The 23,999-nt window shown below is 38.4% G+C and overlaps 3 protein-coding genes across 3 annotated transcripts; 1 reads left to right on the top strand and 2 right to left on the bottom strand.

The window, feature by feature from the left end:
- Positions 1-61: 61 nt before the first annotated feature.
- Positions 62-5,620, bottom strand: kptn (kaptin (actin binding protein)). The gene is made up of 12 exons (XM_079872576.1): positions 4,993-5,620; positions 4,826-4,908; positions 4,594-4,678; positions 4,411-4,465; positions 4,187-4,265; positions 4,009-4,082; positions 3,799-3,905; positions 3,607-3,702; positions 2,245-2,308; positions 2,028-2,163; positions 1,704-1,877; positions 62-1,608 (listed from the first exon to the last, which is right to left on the bottom strand). Exons 1-12 carry the CDS (start codon positions 5,201-5,203, stop codon positions 1,447-1,449), a joined length of 1,326 nt encoding a protein of 441 aa, XP_079728702.1. The 5' UTR covers positions 5,204-5,620; the 3' UTR covers positions 62-1,446.
- Positions 5,621-9,573: 3,953 nt separating this feature from the next.
- On the top strand, positions 9,574-13,149 carry crx (cone-rod homeobox). The gene is made up of 3 exons (XM_079872574.1): positions 9,574-10,148; positions 11,042-11,193; positions 11,577-13,149. The coding sequence occupies exons 1-3, from the start codon at positions 10,052-10,054 to the stop codon at positions 12,171-12,173; spliced, it is 846 nt and encodes a 281-aa protein (XP_079728700.1). The 5' UTR covers positions 9,574-10,051; the 3' UTR covers positions 12,174-13,149.
- Positions 13,150-18,318: 5,169 nt separating this feature from the next.
- h3f3c (H3 histone, family 3C) lies at positions 18,319-20,832 on the bottom strand. The gene is made up of 4 exons (XM_079871799.1): positions 20,721-20,832; positions 19,686-19,829; positions 19,445-19,598; positions 18,319-19,297 (listed from the first exon to the last, which is right to left on the bottom strand). The coding sequence occupies exons 2-4, from the start codon at positions 19,811-19,813 to the stop codon at positions 19,169-19,171; spliced, it is 411 nt and encodes a 136-aa protein (XP_079727925.1). The 5' UTR covers positions 19,814-19,829; positions 20,721-20,832; the 3' UTR covers positions 18,319-19,168.
- Between the last annotated feature and the right edge of the window lie 3,167 nt (positions 20,833-23,999).

Raw genomic sequence — 23,999 nt, 5'->3', positions numbered from 1 at the left:
TGGAGTAATTATGCTGAAAATTCAGCTTTGCCATCACAGGAATAAATTACATTTTAAAATGTATTAAAAGTTATTTTAAGTTGTAATATTTCACAATATTACTGTTTTATTACGCTTTTGATTAATTAAATGCAGCCTTGGTGAACACAAAACTTATTACCAACCCCAGACTTTGAACAGTAGTTGTCTTAATTGCAGTTTAAGTTTGCTCTTTGTTAACAGTCCTTTACAGAATGCATAATGTGTTATTGTTTTTATTATCTTTGTAGGATATGGTCAATACTGGCCATACTTGCGGCCTCTTGCATCACTGTATATGACAATATATTCACATTGTAAAAGTAATTTATGTAGTATTAATATTAGGAAAGATTATAGCCTCATTAAGGATGGGTTTTGGCTTTCAGTAGTGAAGAGACTGCTGTCATATGTTGTGCTGCGGGTCTGCAGCTGACATTTCTCGCCCCATGAGACTCGTTTATTAAACGTGTGTGTGTACCCTAAAATCCACGCCAACGGTGTTTGACGTGAGAAGGTGCTTCGCGCCACTTGAGATTCTAAACAGACGCACTTTTCCTTGTGTGAGAGTTGGAGTACTGCAGGTATTTAGAAATCTAATCAATTCTTGGCGCTTGCCATGCTCAAGTAAAGGATTTGGACGTTGACTGTTGCCCTTATGTTAATATGACATTAATTAGGCGGCGTTTGCAAGGCGGAGATCTGAACCATTAGCTGCGTACAATTTCAAGAACATTTGTGATTTATAGATTTCGCATCTGTAAGAGAGGCGTACGCTCGTTCTTTGAATCACAAGTACGCACATTTAAGAAATGACCATATTATCAAATGTAGGACGCCTTCTACGCAACATTTAATAAATGCGGCCCTAGGCCAGACCACGTCAAAGACCTCAGGATTTCTGAATGCACTCACTGATGCAGTGTTAACTGACTGAGGGCGTCCTCTACTGGGGATATGGCGAAATGCACGTCTTGCCTGAAGAACTTTGAAATCTTATGAAACCAAAGCCTGGGTTTAGAAATTCTCTTAGCAGATTAAAAACGGACCAAAAATATAGACTTTTCAAAGATTTATATACCCCTGTAACTAAGACAGATAAAATGCGAATGTCCCCTGACTCTAATACAACCTGCTACTGACTAGCAACAGCAATGTATGAAATCATGGTTTTGCCAGGTTATGATGTAAATAAAAAAAAAGACACCCCATGTCCCATCCGAAATTCAACAACAACTACTTGTGACCACTAGGAAGTAAGATTGAATAAGTCTGGCTACAAAACATGGTACCAGCAGCAAGAAGTAATTTTAATTTCAGTGTTAAAAAACTGCCTGCTAGATGGCTTGGATTCATACACAAACAGAATGAAATATTTAGCTCTTCCTTAACCACTTGAAATGCAAATAAATATCTTCCACATAAAAGTCAGTGTTGAGCGGCTGCAGCTCTCTGTTCATTGCTGATTGAAGTGAACTGCTCTTCAGCATCTTGGTTTTTGATCAGCTGTTCTTTTGAAGAAACAGGCAGTCTTGATACTAAAGTGGACAATCGGTGAAGAACAAGATCTGCTGTTGTTTTCAGACTGTGCTGTTTGGGAGGAGAACAGGAAAAAACACAGAAGCTCAATTAACTAAAAACATCAGTAATCAATAATAATAATAAAACAGTTCAGTGACAGTCACCTGAAGTATATGCAGGCCTTTTAAGGTAAGAACTGCTAACTCTCTTAGTCCGTCTCCTGCCAGGTCAAGATAAATCAGTGACAGAAGGGGACTTTTAAAACTCCGTCTCCACAGCAGCTGTAACTTATCCTCAAAAGCTCCTGTTGTTTGGGGAAATTTGTAGCAGAGCAGGTCCTACAGATAACAAATCAAATACATCATTGTGTATACTGGTTAGCTGCTTATATTTCAAAATTTCAAATTACCACCAGTGTTATGAACTCTTTCATTGTGGCATACATTTGTTCCCTATTATGCGTATGTATTTTGAATCCAGCACTCTACCTGTCCATACGTTCCTAGTAGCAACTCATGTTGTCCGTCAAAGTCCAGATCAACTACGAGAGCACAGAGAACCGCATCACACTGGTCGCTTTCTGCCAAACACAGCTGTCTGCTCAGTCCATACTGCTCTACATCCCTGAACACACACACACACAATTATTTTACACCCAACCAGACACATGGTGCACAACAAGCAACATACTAAATAGGCTCTAACCTGTAAACAACAGCCATCTCTATCGCACTGGTTACCAACAGATTAAATGTTTCCCTTTGACTACCTGTGGGGGAAAAAGACAGATAAAGAGAGATTAATAACAATAGTCTCAAGAACAGTGGTTCACAAACTTTTTAGCCTTTTAAGCCCCCACAACCCACATCAATAGGGCTCAAGTACCCCTTCATCAACACTAAACTAAAGAATCAATGTTGTGAGTAAATAAAGACTGGACACATTTTAAATTTTAATATTTTAAATCCAACATTTGACGGAAAACAAAACCTTTAAATCTTATATTTAAAAATGAAAAATAGATGAAATTACCACTATAACCAGTAGATGGTGGTAGAGGAGCACTTATTGGCTCATATTAGCCATTTCCACTCCCTAAAATAGTTTTTTCACACATTCTGTTTTTTAATTTATATTAAGACATTATAAAACCAGAACGTTAAAGAAATTATCATAAAAGTTAAGCACTTTTTGAAAAGTTGAAAAGTCACAAAGACTCAAATTGCGAATGAATTACACAGAAAGTGAGCAAGGAGCGCTCCCTTTATAAGCGGTCAGTCAAGCTCACTGATTTGGGGACACTTGTGAAAACTCCAATTTTAATAATTTAATCTTACTAAAGTGCACAATAAATCTCTAACTTACAATGACATGCTTTGTTTGTGATAATGGGGTTAGGGTTAGGTTTGTGAGCATGTAGAACGTAGACTGGCACTAAACACCTCTAATTGGCCATTACTTTCAAAAGACATGTCTGTGATTGGCTACAATACTCAACGCTGCAAAATCAAGTTGTAATTGGACACATTTGCAGCGACTAATGCGTCAGGCTGATGCTGGGGCGATTGACGTTATTCCTGGCATGCTTATTCCGCCTAGATCCATAGATGCGGAACAAACCAAGCAAAATCTAAATATTTTCACGCACCCCTTGGAACCTGCTCACATACCTCCGGTTGGAGATCACTGGTCTACTCTAGAGAACTTATCAGGCATTAATAACCTTGCATAAAGAGTAATAATTAATCAAGTCATTCAAAATCTATTTAAAATAAATGCTTTTTTCTATTCATCCAAGAATCCTGAAAAAAAATGCATCACAGTTTCCAGAGAAATATTAAGCAGCACAACTGTTTTCAACATTGATAATAATAAGAAATGTTTCTTTAGCAGCAAATCAGCATATTAGAGTGATTTCTGAAGGATAATTTGACACTGAAGACAGGAGTAATAATGCTGAAAATTCAGCTTTGCCATGACAGTAATAAAATAGATTTTTAAATATATTCAAACAGAAAACAGTTATTTTATGCATCAACTGGTGATCCTATGAGCTGTATCACTCACTGTTCGCCTCTGTGTTCTGGTGCTGCTCTTTCAAAGGGAACAGCAACACAGTGGAGATGGGACTGTCATGCTGAACACGCCAGTTCTGGAGAATCTCTGATAAGGCAAATGTGCATAGAAAGCCAGAGCTTTTATTAGACTATATTACATTCTAAGAAGAGAAGAGAAAAAACGTGCAAGTGTGTTTCTCACCGGGTCCCTTTTGGTTGACAAGAGAAAGTCCCACAGAACCATTCTGACATCCAAATGCAGTGAGACGCCGGTTTTGATCAATACTTAAGACATCTAACCATAATACACTGCAATGCACACAAAGTACATATTAATAATTACCATCAAACGTCTCACGTAACGGCACGTCTCATCATCCAAACCTGAACTGCAGAAAAGTAAACCACTCACTTGCTTGGCAGCTCCTGCAGTTCAGGAAAGAGTCTTTCCACTGGCTGTTCCTCAAACTGGTGCAAAGAGGCATTCTACCAATCAGACATAGAGGATGAACTTCAAATCTTTAGTATGAGAGTATGAGAGAGAGACAAAGCAAAACCTTATTCTAACTACATTTATCAGCTGGGCTGACCTCTTTGTAAAGATGTATGTGCTGATCATGCCCACTGAGGAGAAAGACAGTCTCGCTGGATCCATCTACACAATGCACCCTGCAAAACAAACATGTACTTCTGAACCCTAAATCTTTGTTAGATTTCAAATACCACAACACACTGCATTTCATCTATTTAAATACAAAAACCTTACTGGCTCCTTTCATTGTAACATAAATGAACAACACAATGGCACACTCACTCAGTATGATAGAGCTGGAAGGGAGTGAACTGGAGCTCCAGGTTCAGACAGCTTTCTGTCAACCAGATGAAACCGTCAGATTATTCAGTATGGACCAATTTCAATCAGATTAAAATATGTAGCATATAGTATAGTTTAAGCCATATGAAATTATTTATTTTTTTTTCCATATGACAAACTCACGTGCAATAGACTCCAGGTTAAACTCTGACCCTGGTTCATAATCACAGTAAATATTAAGGAAAGGGGTCGCTTTATCTCCTGAGTCCTGAGAGGAAAGAGATCAAAATAATTGCATGAAGCAGAAAATGCAGCAAAAATGTCAGCCCTCATGGATGGAGAAAGTGAGTGAGCGAGGAAAATTTTCCATCTAGTTTGAAACTAGTTACTTGTACCAGTTAATGATGAAGCACACCTTAATGAAGGTTATTCCTACGACCAGTCCTCTTTTAGGGGCAGATTTGTTGAAGGCGTCAATGGAGACGATTTCTGCATCAACTTTATTAACAAAACAAGAAATAGTTTTGCATTAGACAGCAAGCTAAAACAAAAGACTTTCAAAGCAAACGAACAGGTTGTGACCTGGTATATATGTGAACTGAATCTCTCTGGCCACAGGTCTGATCTTCTTCTGCAGGTCCTGGTATCTGAAGCACACTACTTTCCCCTTCAGAGTCGCTGCCAGTAACTCCTGCTCGCCAGCCTGGCACAGTCCGTATATGTTACTCTGCGAGGGAAAACGACTAAAACTGTCTTCCACAAATGGACACAGGCCTTTTACATCCGGCAACATCTTACAGATGACCACAAAAGAAATAAAACAATTCCTCTGGAGCTTACTGGACTGCCACACTAGTGACAAAAAAACAACAACATCCGGGTATGGGCGGGTTGTGAGTAAATTTAACCAATCATCTGTGTTTTTCGAAGCGCTTGACAAATCACAGATTTCCAAATGAGGCTGTCGTCATCGACATCGGCTGTCGTCGACAGTGATACGCCGACGAATAAAATAGAGTATTGAATAGTACAAACATAATAGTGTAAGTCGTATAGTAATATCATAATAATATAATAGGCAGAAGAGGAGTAGAGCAGTATCTTGGAAATGCAGAGAACAGTCCCCTGACAGGCTTTCTTCAGCCTTCCTTCCGGTTTGTGTTGTCCTAGTTCCACTGGCTAAAATGTGGAAAAAATATAAATGAGCCACGATTAGATGACGAGCAATCAAAACACCTCTTCTTTGAAGAGATGAGTCGGTTTAGCTCTATGTCTATCTGTGTATTTTACATATCTATGGTAAGCCACAGACCCTCTCATCTTCCAATAATAAGACAATCTCTGCCAATACACTCAATTTTATTAAGCGTAAATATTCCATACCAGTTTGTTTATTGATCATGTCTTAACTTATTCTTTGTGGTTAAGATGCATTAAACTGAAACCAGTGGGAGGCTATTGCTATTATTCGATTAGTTAAATTCCCGATGAGGAAGAACTGGGGCCTCCAGCAGGGGGCGAAATTACATGCATTAATTCGTTTACTTTATTTACAATCTTTATTTATGGCAGCCATCACAATGAATTATGCAATGGAATTAAATACAATGGCTAACAATTTTGTAAAAAAAAAAAAAAAAAAAAAAGATAAGTAAATAAACCAACCAACAAACAAAAACAAATAAAATGAGCAGAATATGATCACAAAAGCCATCTAAATGTAAATTAATTTTACATTTAGAACTAAATGTAGAACTAAATACCCAGTAGGCCTATTGTTCAATTAGAACCAATTAGACCTTACTATCAAATGAATGAAAAGCATATATTATGATGCATTCATACACCTATCTGATACAAGTAAACTGCAAAAGTAAAAAGCTCAAAAAATCAATTTCATTACATTTTGCACATTTAGATATACAATGCTTAAACACATTCGTACTTTTGTCTGTTATCAGTAAAACTTATTTTGACCTGAACTGAATTGATTTGAAATAAATGGACGGAATCTCCACTAGAGGGTCAGACAAGCTGTCAATTGGTTATTGGGGCCCTTTTCAGCATACAGCCCCACTGACATTAAAACCCTTTTTAATCTGACTGTGACCCAAAGTCTGTCCACATGGGACATATTGTGCTTATCAGCAAATAACAGCCTCATCAAAACATCTTCCCATATAAACACATCTACACTCATTACACTCAATACACTGCATTATAAATTGCCACCAGTTGTTTTAAATACCTGTTTATAAAGTGATTACAATCACTGGTTTGTGAGGGATTAGTCAGAAGAAGAGCCCCATGTTTTGTACATATATTTAGCACATATTCAAAGTTTCTAATGAATCTGTTGTCTGATTGTGCAGAATATTTTATATGCATGCTTAACTCACTGTTTAGAGAGCATGAGTGGATGTGTGTGTGTGTGTGTGTCCAGGGTGTGTGTTTCTTAGGGGATTAGAATTGTGTGAGTGATTGGTGCTGACAGCGGTCTGTGTATTACTGGCTGGCCTGCAGATTAAGCCGCTCCTTTTTAGACTGCCTAATCTGGATTAACTGATGCAGTGTGCCTGCAATGATGCGGCCCACTACCTCTCTCTCTCTCTCTCTCTCTCTCTCTCTCTCTCTCTCTCTCTCTCTCTCGCTCCCTCCCTCCTTCCCTCTCTCTCTTTCTTTCTTTTTATCTATCTGTCACCCCACTCGACCTTCTTCACCCCAATCTATCTTCACATTTTTCTTTCCTTTACCTCTATTTGCGTAGGAACATTTTGTTTATTTCATCTATTTTACTCTCCACTCAGATTAAATGTTTGTTGCAATGTTAATGTGTTGGCTGTGTATTTCTATGCTAATGTGTTCTGGAGTGTGTGTGTGTGTGTGTGTGTGTGTGTGTGTGTGTGTGTGTGTGTGTGTGTGTGTGTGTGTGTGTGTGTGTGTGTGTGTGTGTGTGTGTGTGTGTGTGTGTGTGTGCGCCTGTGGATTAGAGTTTAGTCCACTTCCATAATTGCTCTTGTGCCTGCATAGCTGGTTGTTGCCAGATGGACGGACTGGTCCCCCCACCCCCCTCTGCACCACCCTCCACAAAACTTTGCCTTCTGCAAGCGCACAAGCACAGATCCTGAACACATAAACATACAAACATCATATACTGACACAGAACAACAACAAATCATCTCTTCATAATTTTACTGGTTTTACACAAAAAACAACCACCACTGAAAAACTGCCATGTTGTATGATGTGGTAATCTGAGCAAAGTATAAAAAAATGTAATACATAAAAAGTAGCCTGATTATTAGTTTGATGCATAAATAAACAGACAAACAAGTAAATAATAATTTATTGTTTGGTAATGATATTGTCTTTAATTCCTAATTCTTCATGTCACTTCTTTACTTGCATATTTAATTCGTATTGTACATCAATATATATTAATAAAAAATATTTTATATTGAAGGCCATTGCTGGGAAGTGTTGGACAATTGGATACTTTGGGGGGATGGGGGGGGGGATGGATGAGGTGGAATATTTTCTGTATGTGTATAGCTAAATAATCTTGATTCTAAACTAGAAAGATATTTGAATTTCTTTCTAAGATTTGAAGAACCTCTTTCCATCTAATTTTTCTTTTTCAAATTACTTAAAAACATTTTTTTTTTTTTTAGTAAAGCAAGCTGATAAGTATGTAAGTATGTTTTATCCATATATTTAATTTCCATCATTTAGAGAAAAGCTTGACATAATAATTTAGGGAATCTGAAGACTTTTTTTGCCCTTTGTCCCTTGACTGTGGAGTTTGTACTGTACTTAAAAGGGATGACGTCTAGTCACAGCCAAATAACCCTGTCTGCTCTCTCTGTTTAAAGCCAACCTATCACATTCAGTTCATCTTGAGAGCCAATTGATGCCTTTCTCTTACCTCTCTCCCTCTCTCTGTCACTAACATATTTACACTCAAACAAACAATCCTTTCAAATAAAACATACATGTTCTTTCTATAGAAAACATTCTATTTCAAACAGCTCAATACAGCAAACTATAGTCAACATCCTTCCAAATGGACGTTCTCCTTTCTTCTTTTATCAGGCCCTCCATCACTGGTCAAGATAACACTTGTCCTTCATCTTGTTTTAATTCATCATTTATCCATACATTCCTTTGCTCTTTTTCTTTTCACCTTTTTTAAGATCTTAATCAGTTAATTTCAATCGATAAACAGATATGCAACTACATTCTTACAAATAAATATTATGCAAGTTGCTATGCAAAACTGTTAACACAGGACTGAACAAGAAAATATCCACAAGAAACATTTAACCAGCTCATATACGGAAAAAAAAAAAAATTCGATTAACGAATGAAATTTCAGAGTGTATAGTCGTCTTATTTATGAGATTCAAATTACAGTTGCGTCTAAAAGCCGAAGTTTGAGCCATTCGTTTCTATAAAGATAGCAAAAATATAATGCCAATAAACGAAAAACAAAGCATTCATCTAATTCAAATATAATGGTCTACAGCTTGTACACAATTTATAAGATAGAAATAAAAAAATCGAATTCTTGATATGCAAATTGTAATCTGAATCTAAATTATTTTACGAACAAATATGCACAAGCATTCAATAGCATAAGAATTTTATTTATTTTCAATGCTTGTGGGCAGTGTCAGAATTATTTTCGTCATATATTATAAAGAAACGAGTTCTGCCTTCTGAATTTGTTTTTTAGGGACATTTTTACATTTGTGAGGGCGCATTTTTCGAACTTGTAGCATGCAATGTTTGCACTGAATCAATTAATTAATGGTTGATACGGTTCCATCCTAAAATCTAGAGAATATGCCTATTATTAAAAAATTATGTTAGATTTGAAAAAATGCGGCATTTTGAGGCATTTCTCGTGGCATTTTTGCTCCGATCCCTGGTCATTTGCGCGACATTTCGATAGCCGTATCTTCAGAGTTTTTATTTATTAATCGTTTTCAACGATTACACTTTTTAAAATCTATTTCTTTACTGTCATATGCATGTGTTGAGATAGGCTAGCTAGCCTACACGTCAAAGTTGGAGAGAGAGAGAGAGAGAGAGAGAGAGAGTGTGAGAGAGAGAGAGAGAGAGAGAGAGAGAGAGAGAGAGAGAGAGAGAGAGAGAGAGAGAGAGAGAGAGAGAGAGAGAGAGAGAGATGCCCCTTGATTAGCTGCTCGGTCTCTTATTTCTCATAGTGTCCCGCTCCTGTCCGGTCTTGCCCAGGGGACACGCGCCTTAACCAACGTCAAAATTTTTGTTGAGCTATAGCCTATAATTGTAAATTTACCTTTTACTATTTCCTCACATTTAGCTACGCTCATCTTTGAAATTCAGGACGATATTAATGACAAGAGTTGTGAGAGTGTAAGCTTGTTCAAGGCACTGAGGACCGGGAAAACATCTACAGGTGTTTGGAGCCGCGTGACTGAAGGAGCACCGCACGCGCCAGGCGCGAGCACAGACACGCGGCCGTCAGGGGCAGAGCGCGACCCCCGACCCGTAAAAAAAAGCGTCACAGAAGAAAAAAGAGAGTGAGAGAGAGGGGTGAGAGAGGGAGGGAGAGAGAGAGCAATAGAGAGTGTGTGCGAGAGACGCGGCCGTCCCAAGAATGATGTCCTACATAAAGCAGCCCCATTATGCTGTGAACGGGTTAACACTGTCCGCCTCAGGAATGGACCTGCTCCACACCGCCGTCGGCTACCCAGGTCAGTTCTTTCTCATTAATTATTTACAATATGTTTGTTTCAGACATTTTATTAATTTTGTTGGTCGTTGAAGTCAAAAGAGACGGGACAAACAAAACTAAAAGGTAGCCTCATCCTTCCTGTTTAATTTGTCATGATTGTACCCCTTTCCCCCCTACAATTTAGTCAGAGCGAACATCATCTCACCAGTTGATAGCCATATTAACTGAACTTGCTCACGTAGTAGGCTAGCAAACGTAGTGCCCACGTTCTAACAAAAACTAATAACATAAAAATAATGTCAGATAGCCTATATATTTAAATTTCGTCTTTACAAAAACGTCAGAGTTTTTTTCGTTGTCAAATTTTAATTTTATGTGATGGTATGTTTGTTTGTTTGCTTGTTTATTAAAAGTTTATTTTAGCCCATTATGAAAAGCTACTTTTTTTTAATGTAAATATTTCGTCGGTTTTCCAAATAAAAATAATTATCATAATAGTAGGCTACTGAGTGAAGAATACAAATAAAGGCTAAATGGGTTAAATAGCCTAATATCAATATGTAATCGGCCTAAATCACTAATTAAAAAAATATATACTGACGTAACGATGTTTTTATGCGCGGCCTTAGTGACGGACCTCACACTCACTGACTGGACTTAAGTGTAGCTAAAAAAACAATAAATATTCTAAAATACAACCATCTATCTATCTATCTATCTATGGTGACAATGGATAGTCCAAATATTTTCTCTCACCAACATCAACCATATTAATTACTGTTACAAGCTCATATGAAACGATTAACATTGATGATGCTACCATGTAAAAACCAAACAGTTTTCTCTAGGCCTAGGCTACATGTATTGGAAAAAGTTGTTTCTTACTGTAGATGTCGATGTTTTTATAAATAGCCACTCCTAGGAAGCAGCGTCGGGAGCGCACTACCTTCACACGCACCCAACTGGACATTCTGGAAGCCCTGTTCACCAAAACACGCTACCCAGACATATTTATGAGAGAAGAGGTGGCTCTGAAAATCAACCTTCCCGAGTCCCGAGTTCAGGTGAGTCTTCCTCAAACTGAGACAAACATCTTTCTGACACCTCTCCGACTGCATAACATCTTTCCAAGCACACCTGGCCTAATGTCGGATGTAGCAGAAACAGACGATGCTCTTCAAATAAAATAAAATACATTTATCCCAGCATCTAACGCTCACTTGCAACTAAATATGTACAGTGCTGTGTTTAAAGTTGAATCTATTTTAATTTGTTAAGTCACAAGCATTGAAAGTGACCACAACTCTGACAGTGAAAGTCAGTGTGTGTGTGATGCCCATTATTAATGCACATCACATCACATCCATCACAAACACATTCTTTTTGATCTATTGAGAAATGAGCCAAACGTGTATTTCAGCTTCAACCCCGCTCTTATGTCTCTCAGGTGTGGTTTAAGAACCGCCGTGCTAAATGCCGCCAACAGCAACAGCAGACCAGCGGTCAGCCCAAGCCCCGTCCCCCCAAAAAGAAGTCCTCCCCACCTTCTGAGCTGACCTCTGACCCTGGCGCCAGCTCCTCGGTGGCGGCTGCCCCCGCCCAGGCGGTGCCCCCTATTGCCAGCGCCGGCACAGCACCCGTTTCTGTGTGGAGTCCCACCTCTCTATCCCCCCTTCCCGATCCATTGTGTGGCTCCGGCACGCCCTGCGTGCAGCGCCCCGCTCCCTATCCCATGAGCTACGGTCAGCCCTCGACCTATAGCCAGGGCTACAGCTCCTCTCCTTACTTCAGTGGATTGGATTGCAGCCCGTACCTCTCTCCCATGACCACTCAGCTGTCTGCGAGTGGGGGCGCCCTCTCTCCCCTCACCGTGCCCTCCATGGGCGGCTCGCTCAGCCAGTCACCCTCCCTCTCCTCCCAAGGATACAGCACCTCCTCACTGGGTTTCAGTTCCGTAGATTGCCTGGATTACAAGGACCAGCAGGCCTGGAAGCTCAACTTCAGCACCATGGACTGCCTCGACCATAAATTCCAGGTGCTGTAGAAGAGAAAGTGAGCAAGTGAAGAAAAAAAGCAAGAGGGAAGGAGAATTAGGAGACGATGCATGAAGAATAAATGAAACAGAACTATTGTGCCGGAGACATTTTGATGATGAAACAGGTCTGATTTAGCAGGATTCATGTGATCTCAGAGGTAAAAAAGGGGGCCCATTTTGGAACAGGTGAAGGCTCTGTAGTCCAGATCTGCTCTGTGATTGGCTGAGAGTGAAGGGACTCCTCAAGTCTACTGATCAGTCATCATTATTAACCATTTACCTCACACATACACACACATACAATCAAATAGCTTTCTCAACACATTGGGGATATTTAGCTATTCACTAATACACACACACACACCACACAAAGACATGCACATAATTGGAGTGGAACCTCTCGGTTTCTCTGCAGGTACAAGCTTCTTGTTGGACAAAGTTCTTTCTACTTTTTTCATAAGTTTGGTTGGTTTGTCTGTACTGGGAAGCATTAGGAGTTCTTGTGTTGTGCATTTAGCTTGATGTTATTTATGTATTTTTAAATTATGTTAACTTATAACAAATAATGTTGTTTTCTGTTAGTTTGAGTTAATCGTTACTTGCTTTATTAAACTTCATTTAATGGCAGTATAGTCATGCTGTTGATATATATTTTCTATTTGGGTGACCTTGTGTTGAAAAATGTTGGTGTTTACAATTGTTGTTATATTGCTTTGACCGAATACATTCAGAAGGGAACTAAAGTTTTTAAATTTTACATTTAGTTTAACTACACAATTAAATGTGTCTTTGTTTAACAAGAATTGTCAAACAAGAGTTGTCTAACTTTGTTTCTTGTTGATTATGCAAGATGAAGTACTACTGTCAATTAATAAAAAACATGGCTGGAAACTTAGTTAGCGCACAGCATAAATGATTTACGTGAGAGAGAACAAAAAGGGGGGGGGGGGGGGGGGGGGGGGGGGGTCTTAAAAATTGGTCCCTCATGCAGAACAAATAAAAATAAATATATGGACTAACATTTATGAATATAAAATATAAAACAAAGTACTGAAAAATTAAAACAAATGCATTCATGGTATCATTTTCTGGTATCAGCAAGAACTATGAACTTCAAATTTATTTCTTCTGCTGAACACAAAAGAAGATACTCTTCCATACTCTGGAAGTCAATGGGGTCCATCAACTTTCTTCAAAATATCTTCTTTTGTGTTCAGCAGAAGAAAGAAATTCATACATGTTTGGAACAACTTGAGGGTGAGTAAATGATGACAGAAGTTTCTTTTTTTGTGAACTATCCCTTTAACCAACTAAACTGAAAGAAGATGAATTTCCCTTGAAAGGTTCAGTGCTTTGGGTTGAAAAACACAAAGTGGAAAGATTCACATACTTCCACCATCTTCTCCATGATTTACTGTGACACCCTGGGGTTGGATACACAGGTGGCCCACATGGAGGAGGCATCTGGGGTCCACAAGGTTGTAGCGATGCGATGGTGTTGTCTGGTAATCGTGTTGCTGTGATGGTGTGGTGTGGTGAGGGTGGCCCCGCCCATGAAGCCGGGTGTGTGGGGTTATTTTAGCCAATGACCCAGAGAGCACCTCAATCTCCTTACTGTTGACAGAACACTACCCTAAAGCAATTAAACAGGATTACTGAACCTCCCTCTCTCTCTTTCCTTCCTCCACACCTCTCCTCCTGTTGATTCCAGTTCCAGCTCTCTCTGCTACGACTCCTCCGCTATGATTATTCCATCATTCTTTATCTCAGTCCCAAATTAGATTCAAAATTAAGAGTTACAGCGGTCTGCCTATATGTATTAATGTCTTTGCATTAGGTTTATTAAAAGAAATTAACTGGAATTTAAAATAAATTGCACAAACATACACTCTTAAAAATAAAGGGTTCTTTTTTGGCATTGATGGTTCCATTAAGAATCTTTAAAATCCATGGAACCTTTGTACAAAAGCTTCTTTAGATTATCGGAATGTGACAAAAAAAAAAAAAAAAAAAAGAAAAGAAAAAAAAAGGTACTTTTAAAAAGGTGCTCACTGAAAGGTTCAGTGATTTTGGAAACCAAAAATGGTTATTCTATGCTGGATTTGGAACCCTGTTGTGGAATTTTTTACTTTTCAAGATTTTTTTTTTTTTTTTTTTTTTTTACAAAGTTTAGGTAAGTTTCATGAAAAGGTGAAATGTTTCACAATGGATGACAAAATTAAATAAATATGGTCCCCTCCCGTAATTAAAAAAAAGTATTTGGACAATTTCTGGTTGTCATAATTTAGCCCAACATATCCAAATTTAATGTAATGAACTACAGCTGTGAACTTCATAAAGACAACCTGTTGCTTAAAAGTAAAACTGGCTATAGTAAAAGTGAAAAATAAAAAAGTGAGAAAAGGTTTAGAATCATTTATTTGCACTTGGTTTGGTATCAGATAGGCTATTTGTATCTGATGTAGTGACAGTTTTGGACAGAAGTGGGGCTACATATATATATATATATATATATATATATATATATATATATATATATATATATATATATATATATATATATATATATATATATATATATATATATATGCATATGTATGTATATATATACATACATATACAGCTGTGCTCGAAAGTTTGTATACACCTTGCAGAATTAGCTAAATGTTCATTATTTTGACAAAATAAGAGGGATCATACAAAATGCATGTTCATTTTTTTTTAGTAGGCCTACTGTCCTGAGTAAGAAATTTTACATAAAACATGTTTACATATCCACAAGACAAAATTTATATAAAAAAAATAACCCCTTCAAAAGTTTACATACCCTTGATTCTTAACACTGTGTGTCATTACCTGGATGATTTTTTGTTGTTGTTCACTCTCAGAAAAAAAGGTACAAAAGCTGTCACTGGGACAGTACCCTTCAAAAGGGTTCTAATATGTACCATTTAGGTACTCATATGTACACGTTTGGTACCAATATGTACATGCTTGGTACCAGTATGTACCTTTGAGGGACTTAAATGCACTCTTTAGGTACAAAGGTGTACCTTTTGAAAAGGTACCGCCACAGTGACAGCTTTTGTACCTGTTTTTTTCTGAGAGTGTTTTTGTTGTTTGTGATGGTTGTTCTTGAGTCCCTTGTTTGTCCTGAGCAGTTAAACTGCCCAATGTTCTTCAGAAAAATCCTCCAGGTCCTGAAAATTCTTCAGTTTTCCAGCATCTTTTGCATATTTGAACCCTTTCCAGCAGTGACTGAATGATTTTGAGATCAATCTTTTGCATTGTGTTTCCTTCTGACGCATCAGTGAATGTTTAAACTTTTTTTAATAGTTGTGTTTGAGTCACTCAATTGTCCTCAGTTTGAAATGATGGATGCATACAACAATAGCACACAAACATTCAGTGTTCACGGCAATTTCACTTAGTAACAGGGTCAATTTAAACTTAATGTTTGAAATATTTTCTGAATATCCCATATGGTTCTTTCTACAGGGACTTACTAAGTGTGATCTGTTTAACGGGACTTCTCCTCTCCATCTGTACTCTCATTATTTCTTATTCTACACCATTTTTTCCCAGTCTGCTTTATTCCTATTTGTCTCTCATAATATCCCGGTATGAAGTATGTGGAGTTCTGTCACACTAAACATACTCACAGGCATCTCTCTCCTCTGTGCCATCTTTCATGCCCTCTCTCACTTGTTCCCTCTCCACCCCCCCCCCCCCCCCCGCACACACCCCCACAACCCCTCCTGAGTGCTTCATAATCCCACTCTGACCTGAATAAAACCACATGCACTGTTACCAGGATGAGGGATGTGTGTGTGTGTGTGTGTGTGTGTGTTTGCAATTTTTTATGTATACGTCACAGTGAACATAATTTCTTCATATAAACATTTGTGTGTGTAACTTCTCTTAGAAATTAATAAATAGCCTAAGTAAAAAATTACACAATAGTTCAGTTTCTTTCCCTCACCCGCTCTTTATCTCTCTTAGATCTATCTATCTATCTATCTATCTATCTATCTATCTATCTATCTATCTATCTATCTATCTATCTATCTATCTATCTATCTATCTATCTATCTATCTATCTATCTATCTATCTATCTATCTATCTATCTATCTCTGTCAGCTCTCATTTCCTCTAACCCTCCCCCTGTTTCTCCAGATATTAATCTCTCTCTCTCTCTGTGACAGATTGTCTGTAGTTCATACAAGAAGACAAAAGGAGAAGCTGCTGAGCCTTCAGTTCTAACAAATCACACACAACACATACAAACACACACTAACTCAGAACCCACAAAGCAGCAATGCAGACACATATGATACTTAATCAGACAAATACATAATGTATAAATACATTACGAAAAAATGTCCCAACAAGGAAAAGATTTCGGATATTGGCATCTTTGTTCTGTCCCCATAATGTAGGGTTTACCAGGACACACACACACACACACACACACACACACACACACACACACACACACACACACACACACACACACACACACACACACGTTGTGTTTTCGTGACTTTTCATAGACACAATGATTTTTATTCTGTACAAACTGTATATTCTTTCACCTAACCCACTAACCATCACAGAAAACTTTCTGCATTTTTTTTGGTAGGCTACATTTTTTCCTTAGAATAATTTATAAGCTGTGTTCCTCATGGGGGCCAAAAGTGTCCCAAGGACAAAGATTTCAGATATTGCCATCTTTTTGATGTACATTTTGTCCCCATAATGTACCAGGACACACACACACACACACACACACACACACACACACACACTTGCAACTCTGTAACTGTGAATATACTTTAAACAATGCTAAAAGTGAAACCCCTTTAAGGGGAAACATAGGTTTTGAATGATAGGAATGTGTTTATGTAATTACTGGTGAAGTTAACTAAGTGCTCCAGTATAAAAACACCTGGTGAGTGAAGTGACCAGACAGAAAGAAAGACAAATCAAAGTCAGTAATTTTTTTGTTCGTTTAAAGTAGACCATATAGCCTAGCTATTCTCACTTTAAATATGCTGTTGAAGCTCATATCGGTAAACAAAATGTGTACAGTAAACTAATTGAAGTTTGTTATAACCTCACTAGTGTATCATGGGAGTAGAAACACAAAAGTTCAGATGACGAATAGTAAACTGGGTGTTGGATGTAAAATAAGTTTGATTGTCTTTTCGAAAGCGTGTCCTCCTCCTACCCGTCTGCCTCTTGGATGCTTTATGAATTCCGCTGGAAAGAAACAGCGCCCTCTGCTGTGACAAAATCACAGAGGACGAGACGTCAATACAGTTGGTCACTTCCCAGAAGCTTTGACTTCTCTGAAGATTATAAACACTGTGATGCTTTGCTCTACCAAGGGGAATTCACAATCAAGATTCACTTCCTCGTTCATCAGTAATTCATTTACAATTCCAGCTTGTTAAAGAAACAGTTGTTGAATGAGGGATTGTCCTAAATATTTTTGTTTGCTGCCACCACAGTATAACCATAGGAGTAGGAAAACAAATTGGGTGTCTCTACAGTATATAACTTTAGTATGTTTTTTTTTAAGTAGGCTAATTATTACTTCTAAATGCTGGAATTTGTTTCTTAAAAAACTTTCGATATTTTTCAATCAGTTTTGACGTTTAAGCAACATTTAATAGTTACCATAAACATTAGCATAGGACTAGGCCATGTGTTTGGGTGTGTTTATAAAAGACACTGAAGAGCCCATTTGTGTGACATCTATTTATTACCACCAGAATATGAGAAATTTGGAAAATACAAAGATCAGCTTATTTAAATTTCTGAATAAGAAAAATAAAAGAAGCACAAACATGAGGTTACATTGTGTTTCACGAAGAGAAGGAAGGAGCAAAGTTCTACCCAAACAAAGTGAAAGACTCAGTACTAGAGTACTAAACGTAAAGAATATTTTTTGCTACACTCTTTGACTCTAATGCCGATCTTTAATTTGACAAAACTGGAATTGAAAGAGTGAAAAACGATCAAAAAAGAGGGCGAAAGACAAATAGAAGGAAGATCAGGATGTTAGTTGAACAGTGAGGTTGAATGAGAGGCTGGTTTAGAGCGCCCTCCTGTGGCTGCCTGAAGTTATAACAGGAGGAGCAGGATCGGCTTTCACTACAATATGAAAAAGAAAAAAAGGAAACTTAATTCAAACTGATTCTTGGCGGATTAATCCTTTTTTTCTAAAGAACAATTCATGTATACATTGTAAAAAAAGAAAAAAAGAAAGAAAAAAAAAAAAAGACACCATATCAACAATAATAGTAATCATCAATATTACAAGTAACATCTTTTCAACCAATAGATGCTGGTTTGCAGTTGAATACGATTCTGCTTTGCTGATCACATCACCCACAGACACTAACAGATAGATGAAGTCTGACTCCACTATGAAAGGGCAAGTAAGGATTCAAAAAGGACATGTAAGGACTGGATGGATCAGGAAGGGGCGGGGCAAACAGGGGTGGGAATTACAACATAGTTGGGGTTCTGAAGGAGATTGGTCAGGACAGGTTTCAGTAAGGTGGACTGAGGCAGTTTTAGTAGCACCCTGCTGTGGAAGTTTCCGCTCCCCTTAAGCAGACTGACCCCAGACACCACCCTGTTTTTCTCTCTGGACAGCGTGAGAGAGACGACTTCTTCTTGCACGTATGTTGAATGTGTAGCCCTAAACCGGGCATAGGTGGACCTCGTTTACACTCCAAATGTGAATGTGTGAGAGTATGTGTTTGTGTGTATGTGTTTGTGCACGTGCATATGTGTGTGTGTGTGTGTGTGTGATCAGCAGCACCTGTTACATGCACATATAGGTACCCTACGCGTAATTTAGACAGCACTAGCAGACTGAGACAAAGTTACTCCCCATCACTGATACTCTAAACTCTACCAAGAAAAGCAGGAGGAGAACAAGTGGAGAGACAGAAAGAAATAAAGAGGGCGATACAAAGAAGGGGAGAGTTTAAGCGCGCTCTCCGCGGATGCGGCGTGCCAGCTGGATGTCTTTGGGCATGATGGTGACACGCTTGGCATGGATGGCACACAGGTTAGTGTCTTCAAACAGACCGACCAGGTATGCCTCGCTGGCCTCCTGCAAGGATGCACACAAAATCAGAATGTTAATTAGGCATAAACAAATAATAATAATCTTCAAATGGGAATGTGTGCAAAAATGTTGGACATATAATGAATAAATGACACAAAGAAAAAGCAAGACCAGATAACAGGCTATGCGCACCTGCAGTGCACCAATGGCGGCGCTCTGGAAACGCAGGTCAGTTTTGAAGTCCTGGGCAATTTCTCGAACCAGACGCTGGAACGGCAGCTTACGGATCAGCAGCTCAGTGGACTTCTGGTACCGACGGATCTCACGCAAAGCCACAGTACCGGGTCTGCAGACAGTAAAGGTGTTTAATGTAGGGTTTATTACAGTAAAACTTTTTTTTTTGCTGTTCACAATTACAAGACTGGAATATCACCTGTAGCGATGAGGTTTCTTGACTCCTCCAGTTGAGGGAGCGCTCTTGCGGGCAGCTTTGGTCGCCAGCTGCTTACGGGGAGCTTTTCCTCCAGTGGACTTACGAGCAGTTTGCTTAGTACGGGCCATTGCTAGTCAATATCACCTGAGAAAAAGGAAAATAACTACTGTTTTAGAGTACAGTTAAGTCAGTAAATCATGGGCAGATGTATGACATACAAGCCAGGAATGTAAAAAAGTTTACTTACAATAATTTAGCAGTGCTTTCTCTTAGCTGTTTAATAATAAGTATTCATTCTCATGCACAGACTAAGCTATAACAATGAGTAAATCTCTACTAAAAATAGGTCTCTAGTTTTACACTTGTTTTGGTATTTGACTCCCTGTCTCATATGCTATTTCAGGCCACTTCCTCCAGTAGGTCACATTAAACCCAATAAATAAAAGCAACCACTCAGCGTGGACTGATATAACCTTTCAACCAATCAGAGACGACCGTAGAACAACAGTAAAGCAGAAGCCAGTAGCATTTGAGGAGCCCAAAAAACTAACCAATCACAGGCCGTTCTGCCAGTTGTGGGGGCAAAACGGTCCGTCTAAGCCCCGCCTTAAACCGCAAGATTATGGCTGCAATGAACGGCAACTGGAGAGAGTCCGTGCTTTGAGGCACAGGGGAGGACGTGAACTTTGAAATAAAATTCAAAATCCAATGCATGCACCGCAAAACCAACAACACAGTACGGTAGCAGGCATCCTTGGGCAACTAAATAGTCGCTTAGAAGTAATATCTGCCGCGAATTTACGCCGTTTAACCGAAGTAAACAGAGACATACGAAAGTGGGACGGATTTCAGTGTGTCCTCCGACACGAAAAGGAGAGCCTGTTTTCTCTCGCGTCTCGCCATCGGCTTTCTCGTTTTCAGACGATGCGCTTTTAACGTTTTAACGCTCAAAATAAACATTATTCTACATGAAAGTTTAACAAAGCTGTTGAAAAGTATATCAGAGAGAAGACAGTGATGAATTGGGGCACTTACCTCAGGTGAACGTGTTTTAATTCGCGCAGTGAAATATGTGCTCGGCTTGTCTGGCAGTGTCAGTATTTACTATCTCACACACAATGGGAGCGGGTTGGCCAGAGCCAAAATGGCCGCGATGTCAATCATTCTCTCCCAGAATGCACCTCAATAAAACTGTAAACACAAAATTACCCATTTTTACTGTACAATTTCAATTACGATTTTTCGCTTTATTTAGCATGTAATTAAAGGGATTAGTATTAAGTGTTTGAAGTACTGTGTTTCAGATGAAGTTTGACTGCAATCCCTTTGTTTTTCTGCTTTTTTTTTGTTTCCATGGAGGTCATCGGGTTTCGATGGGTTCATCCACTGCTGGTTATATAATAACAACAACAACGTTTTATATTATTATTACAAATCTTAAACATTTTCCACAACCCCTTTGATTTAAGGTATTTCAGCTGATATACTATTTTTTTTTTATGGATACAGAATTGTTTTGGGCCCCTAATGTATGGTTCAGACATCACTTGTTGGCCAGATGATCCCAGATCAGTCATGCAATGTTTTACTTATTTCAGGCTGACATTCAAAACCACCCTTCAGCCATGTAGAAACTCTATCTTAACCAAAGGCTTCATTCCTTTCTCTAACGCTCACTATCTTTAAGGCTTCAATGACATTTCAGAAAGGATGTGCCATTTTCTATGTACCAAAAAAAAACAAAAAAAAAAACACTTGTAATAGTTGCATATGCAGAAAAACACTCAGTATTCTGCTACTAAATGTAGTTTTGCATTTAGGCTATAAAGTCTGACTGGACTGTAATATAATGTGGCGTGTTGAGTAATTGTCTCAAAGGTCCTGAAAGCTTTTAGTTAAGGATCAGTGAGTCTCAGAGGCTAAAAGTGCTTTGAAGTCTTTAATGTGACACACTCTCTAATTCATGTATAAAGTGGGTAATGCATCAGAAACATAAGATTAGCAATGGCAGCTGGGTAGAAGCGTGGTGCATTTATTTATTTACTTATTTACGTACTGACTGAATTATACCCATAAGTGGTGGGTGTAGCAGCTTTCACAGCCATAATATTATATTCTTATATTCCCCAAAACCTAGTTTAGATCATAGAATTACACCTAAACATAAATAATTGCATAACCTGTAATCTTTTTTTTTTTTTTTGAAATACACAAAAAATTGCAACTATATGGTGAATCTGTTACTGTTACTATGAGTGCAGATGTCCACCATCTTATTATTGTGAGATTAATTACAGACAACATAGAATGGAAATACAGCTGGTTTGGTAATACTGCAAATTCAGCAATTTTATTGCAGTATTTTTCATTCCACTTCCTTGTTCCTCTAATGGCAATATACGGCTCATTCAGTGCTTTTTCCTGGAACCAACTGCAGTTCCTCTTACAAACAACAGAGAGCACTGTCCTCCTGATCAAATCAAACAGACAGTCGGATTTGGTAAGGATGGGGAAATAGTGAAGAAACTCTGATGGACCCATTCACAAACTGCAATGCTGTTGAAGAGCCAGCTTTAATGAACACAGATATCACTGTTTCATTTATAAAAATGTATCTCAACAAGCAGCCTTTTCTGTGGCAGACAAATATATTTTTCATATTGTAGCTATTTTTCCTCATTGCCTAAACATATGCTCTATAAGAATATTAGCACACATCTTGCTTGAAATATCTTTTATATGAAACCTTAAAGTAGTGACAAAGTGTAATTTTAATGAATTAAAACATAACCTATCACTGTCAGAAAAAGCTGTCACTGGAGCGGTTCCCTTTCAGAAGGTTCACCTTGGTACTTTATTTAGCTCTAAAAGGTGCATATTTAAAGTGTACATATTAATACCTTTTGACAGGGTACCGCTCAGGTGACATATTACCTTGACATTACTGTAAAAAAGGTTTCTTATTTTGAATGTGATGTTTAGAGTTTCTGCCCAACATTTCTCATACATCATAAGAATGATACAGTATATTATATACGCAGATTTAGCTCACAAATAAGGCTAACAACAATCCAGCCTAATCCTCCACCCACACTCATCGCCTGTGTGCTCTGAAAGGTCAGCCAGGTATCACAGCAAGGTGAGACTCAGTGTGAAAACAGTTACAGCCCATATGTCCTCATCTCCACACAGAACACCTTTTCCATCCCCCCAGTTCTGGATCAGGCTTATTCCAAAACCTCCAGTGTGCAGTGTGAGCATTTACTTACTATTTACTATATGCTTTTGACTGAGGCGTATCACAAAACAGCTGTATTCACACAGTCACCTTCTAAACTGAAAGTTGGGCAGCATGATACTGCCGAGTTACTAACAAGAACACTGGAGTGCTGAAAAGGTTTAACAATGACCAGATTTATGAGCGTGATCAGAAGCTATAGCAGTGTGGTATGGCAGCTGCTCTATCAGTGCTGGCAGAGCACTGTGGTAAAAAATTGCACAACCATCACTGCTACAGCCCATCCATTTTCACAATCCCAGCAGCTTTAACTAGATCATAGTTAATAGTTTAATAGTTAAAACTAGTTATAACTTCCATTCAAAACAAAAATTGAATTGCATTTAAAACCGGAATTTGCTCTAAATTACATTATCTCGATTAACGGCAATACAGAAACAGAATGACATGATTGCTGAGCTGCCAGTCTGTTGTGTATTTAAGCACGGGTTTAAATCCTTTCCCCTTGAAAGTATGACACAATTAGACTGTATTTGGGGCGGTGGTATGGGAAAACGAAATGGAAGACTACTAAAACGGAAGCTGGAGATTTGAAAGCAAAAGATGGGATCTGGCTCCTTGTGCCCTTAAGCCAAACACTTTGTTATTCCAGGGAGGGGACTGCGCCTGCAATTAGTGAACTGTAAGTAGTTTTGGATTAAAAGCATCTGCTAAATGGCAAAGATAAGTAAGAAAACCCCCAGCAGCATTCATGTTGGTTTCTATCTTGCAAACACTCATATTTTAAAAACACAAAGCTTTGTTCTTAGTCTCAGAGCTAAACCCGTTGTGGATTATGTCCTTAGTTTGCAGAGTCTGGTATTCTCAAATTACTATACGGTATACATTAAACAATTTTGGGGTAAATTATTCGTTTTTTTCAATGATGGATAAGCTAAGCATTTAGTGCCTTATGATACATCATCACATGCACACACATTAAATAACCAAGATGAATGCAAATGTGCAGGTAAGAGACCTGTATGTTCAAAATGTCTGAACGATGTGTACAAAGCTGCTGACCTTTGTGTGTGTTC

Source organism: Squalius cephalus, assembly GCF_949319135.1.
Source record: "Squalius cephalus genome assembly, chromosome: 5".
Classification (NCBI taxonomy): Eukaryota; Metazoa; Chordata; class Actinopteri; order Cypriniformes; family Leuciscidae; genus Squalius; species Squalius cephalus.
Note: the sequence above shows the minus strand (reverse complement) of the source record. Positions and strands in the feature narration are given on the sequence as shown.

Coding starts and splice junctions, on each gene's coding strand:
- h3f3c (XM_079871799.1), bottom strand. CDS start 19,813: ATGGCCCGTACTAAGCAAACTGCTCGTAAGTCCACTGGAGGAAAAGCT. Junction 19,599..19,685: donor AAGAAACCTCATCGCTACAG/GTGATATTCCAG, acceptor TACTGTCTGCAG/ACCCGGTACTGTGGCTTTGC. Junction 19,298..19,444: donor CCGCCATTGGTGCACTGCAG/GTGCGCATAGCC, acceptor GCATCCTTGCAG/GAGGCCAGCGAGGCATACCT.
- kptn (XM_079872576.1), bottom strand. CDS start 5,203: ATGTTGCCGGATGTAAAAGGCCTGTGTCCATTTGTGGAAGACAGTTTT. Junction 4,909..4,992: donor TCAGTTCACATATATACCAG/GTCACAACCTGT, acceptor TTGTTAATAAAG/TTGATGCAGAAATCGTCTCC. Junction 1,609..1,703: donor AAGGCCTGCATATACTTCAG/GTGACTGTCACT, acceptor CCTCCCAAACAG/CACAGTCTGAAAACAACAGC.
- crx (XM_079872574.1), top strand. CDS start 10,052: ATGATGTCCTACATAAAGCAGCCCCATTATGCTGTGAACGGGTTAACA. Junction 10,149..11,041: donor CACCGCCGTCGGCTACCCAG/GTCAGTTCTTTC, acceptor TTTTATAAATAG/CCACTCCTAGGAAGCAGCGT. Junction 11,194..11,576: donor TTCCCGAGTCCCGAGTTCAG/GTGAGTCTTCCT, acceptor TATGTCTCTCAG/GTGTGGTTTAAGAACCGCCG.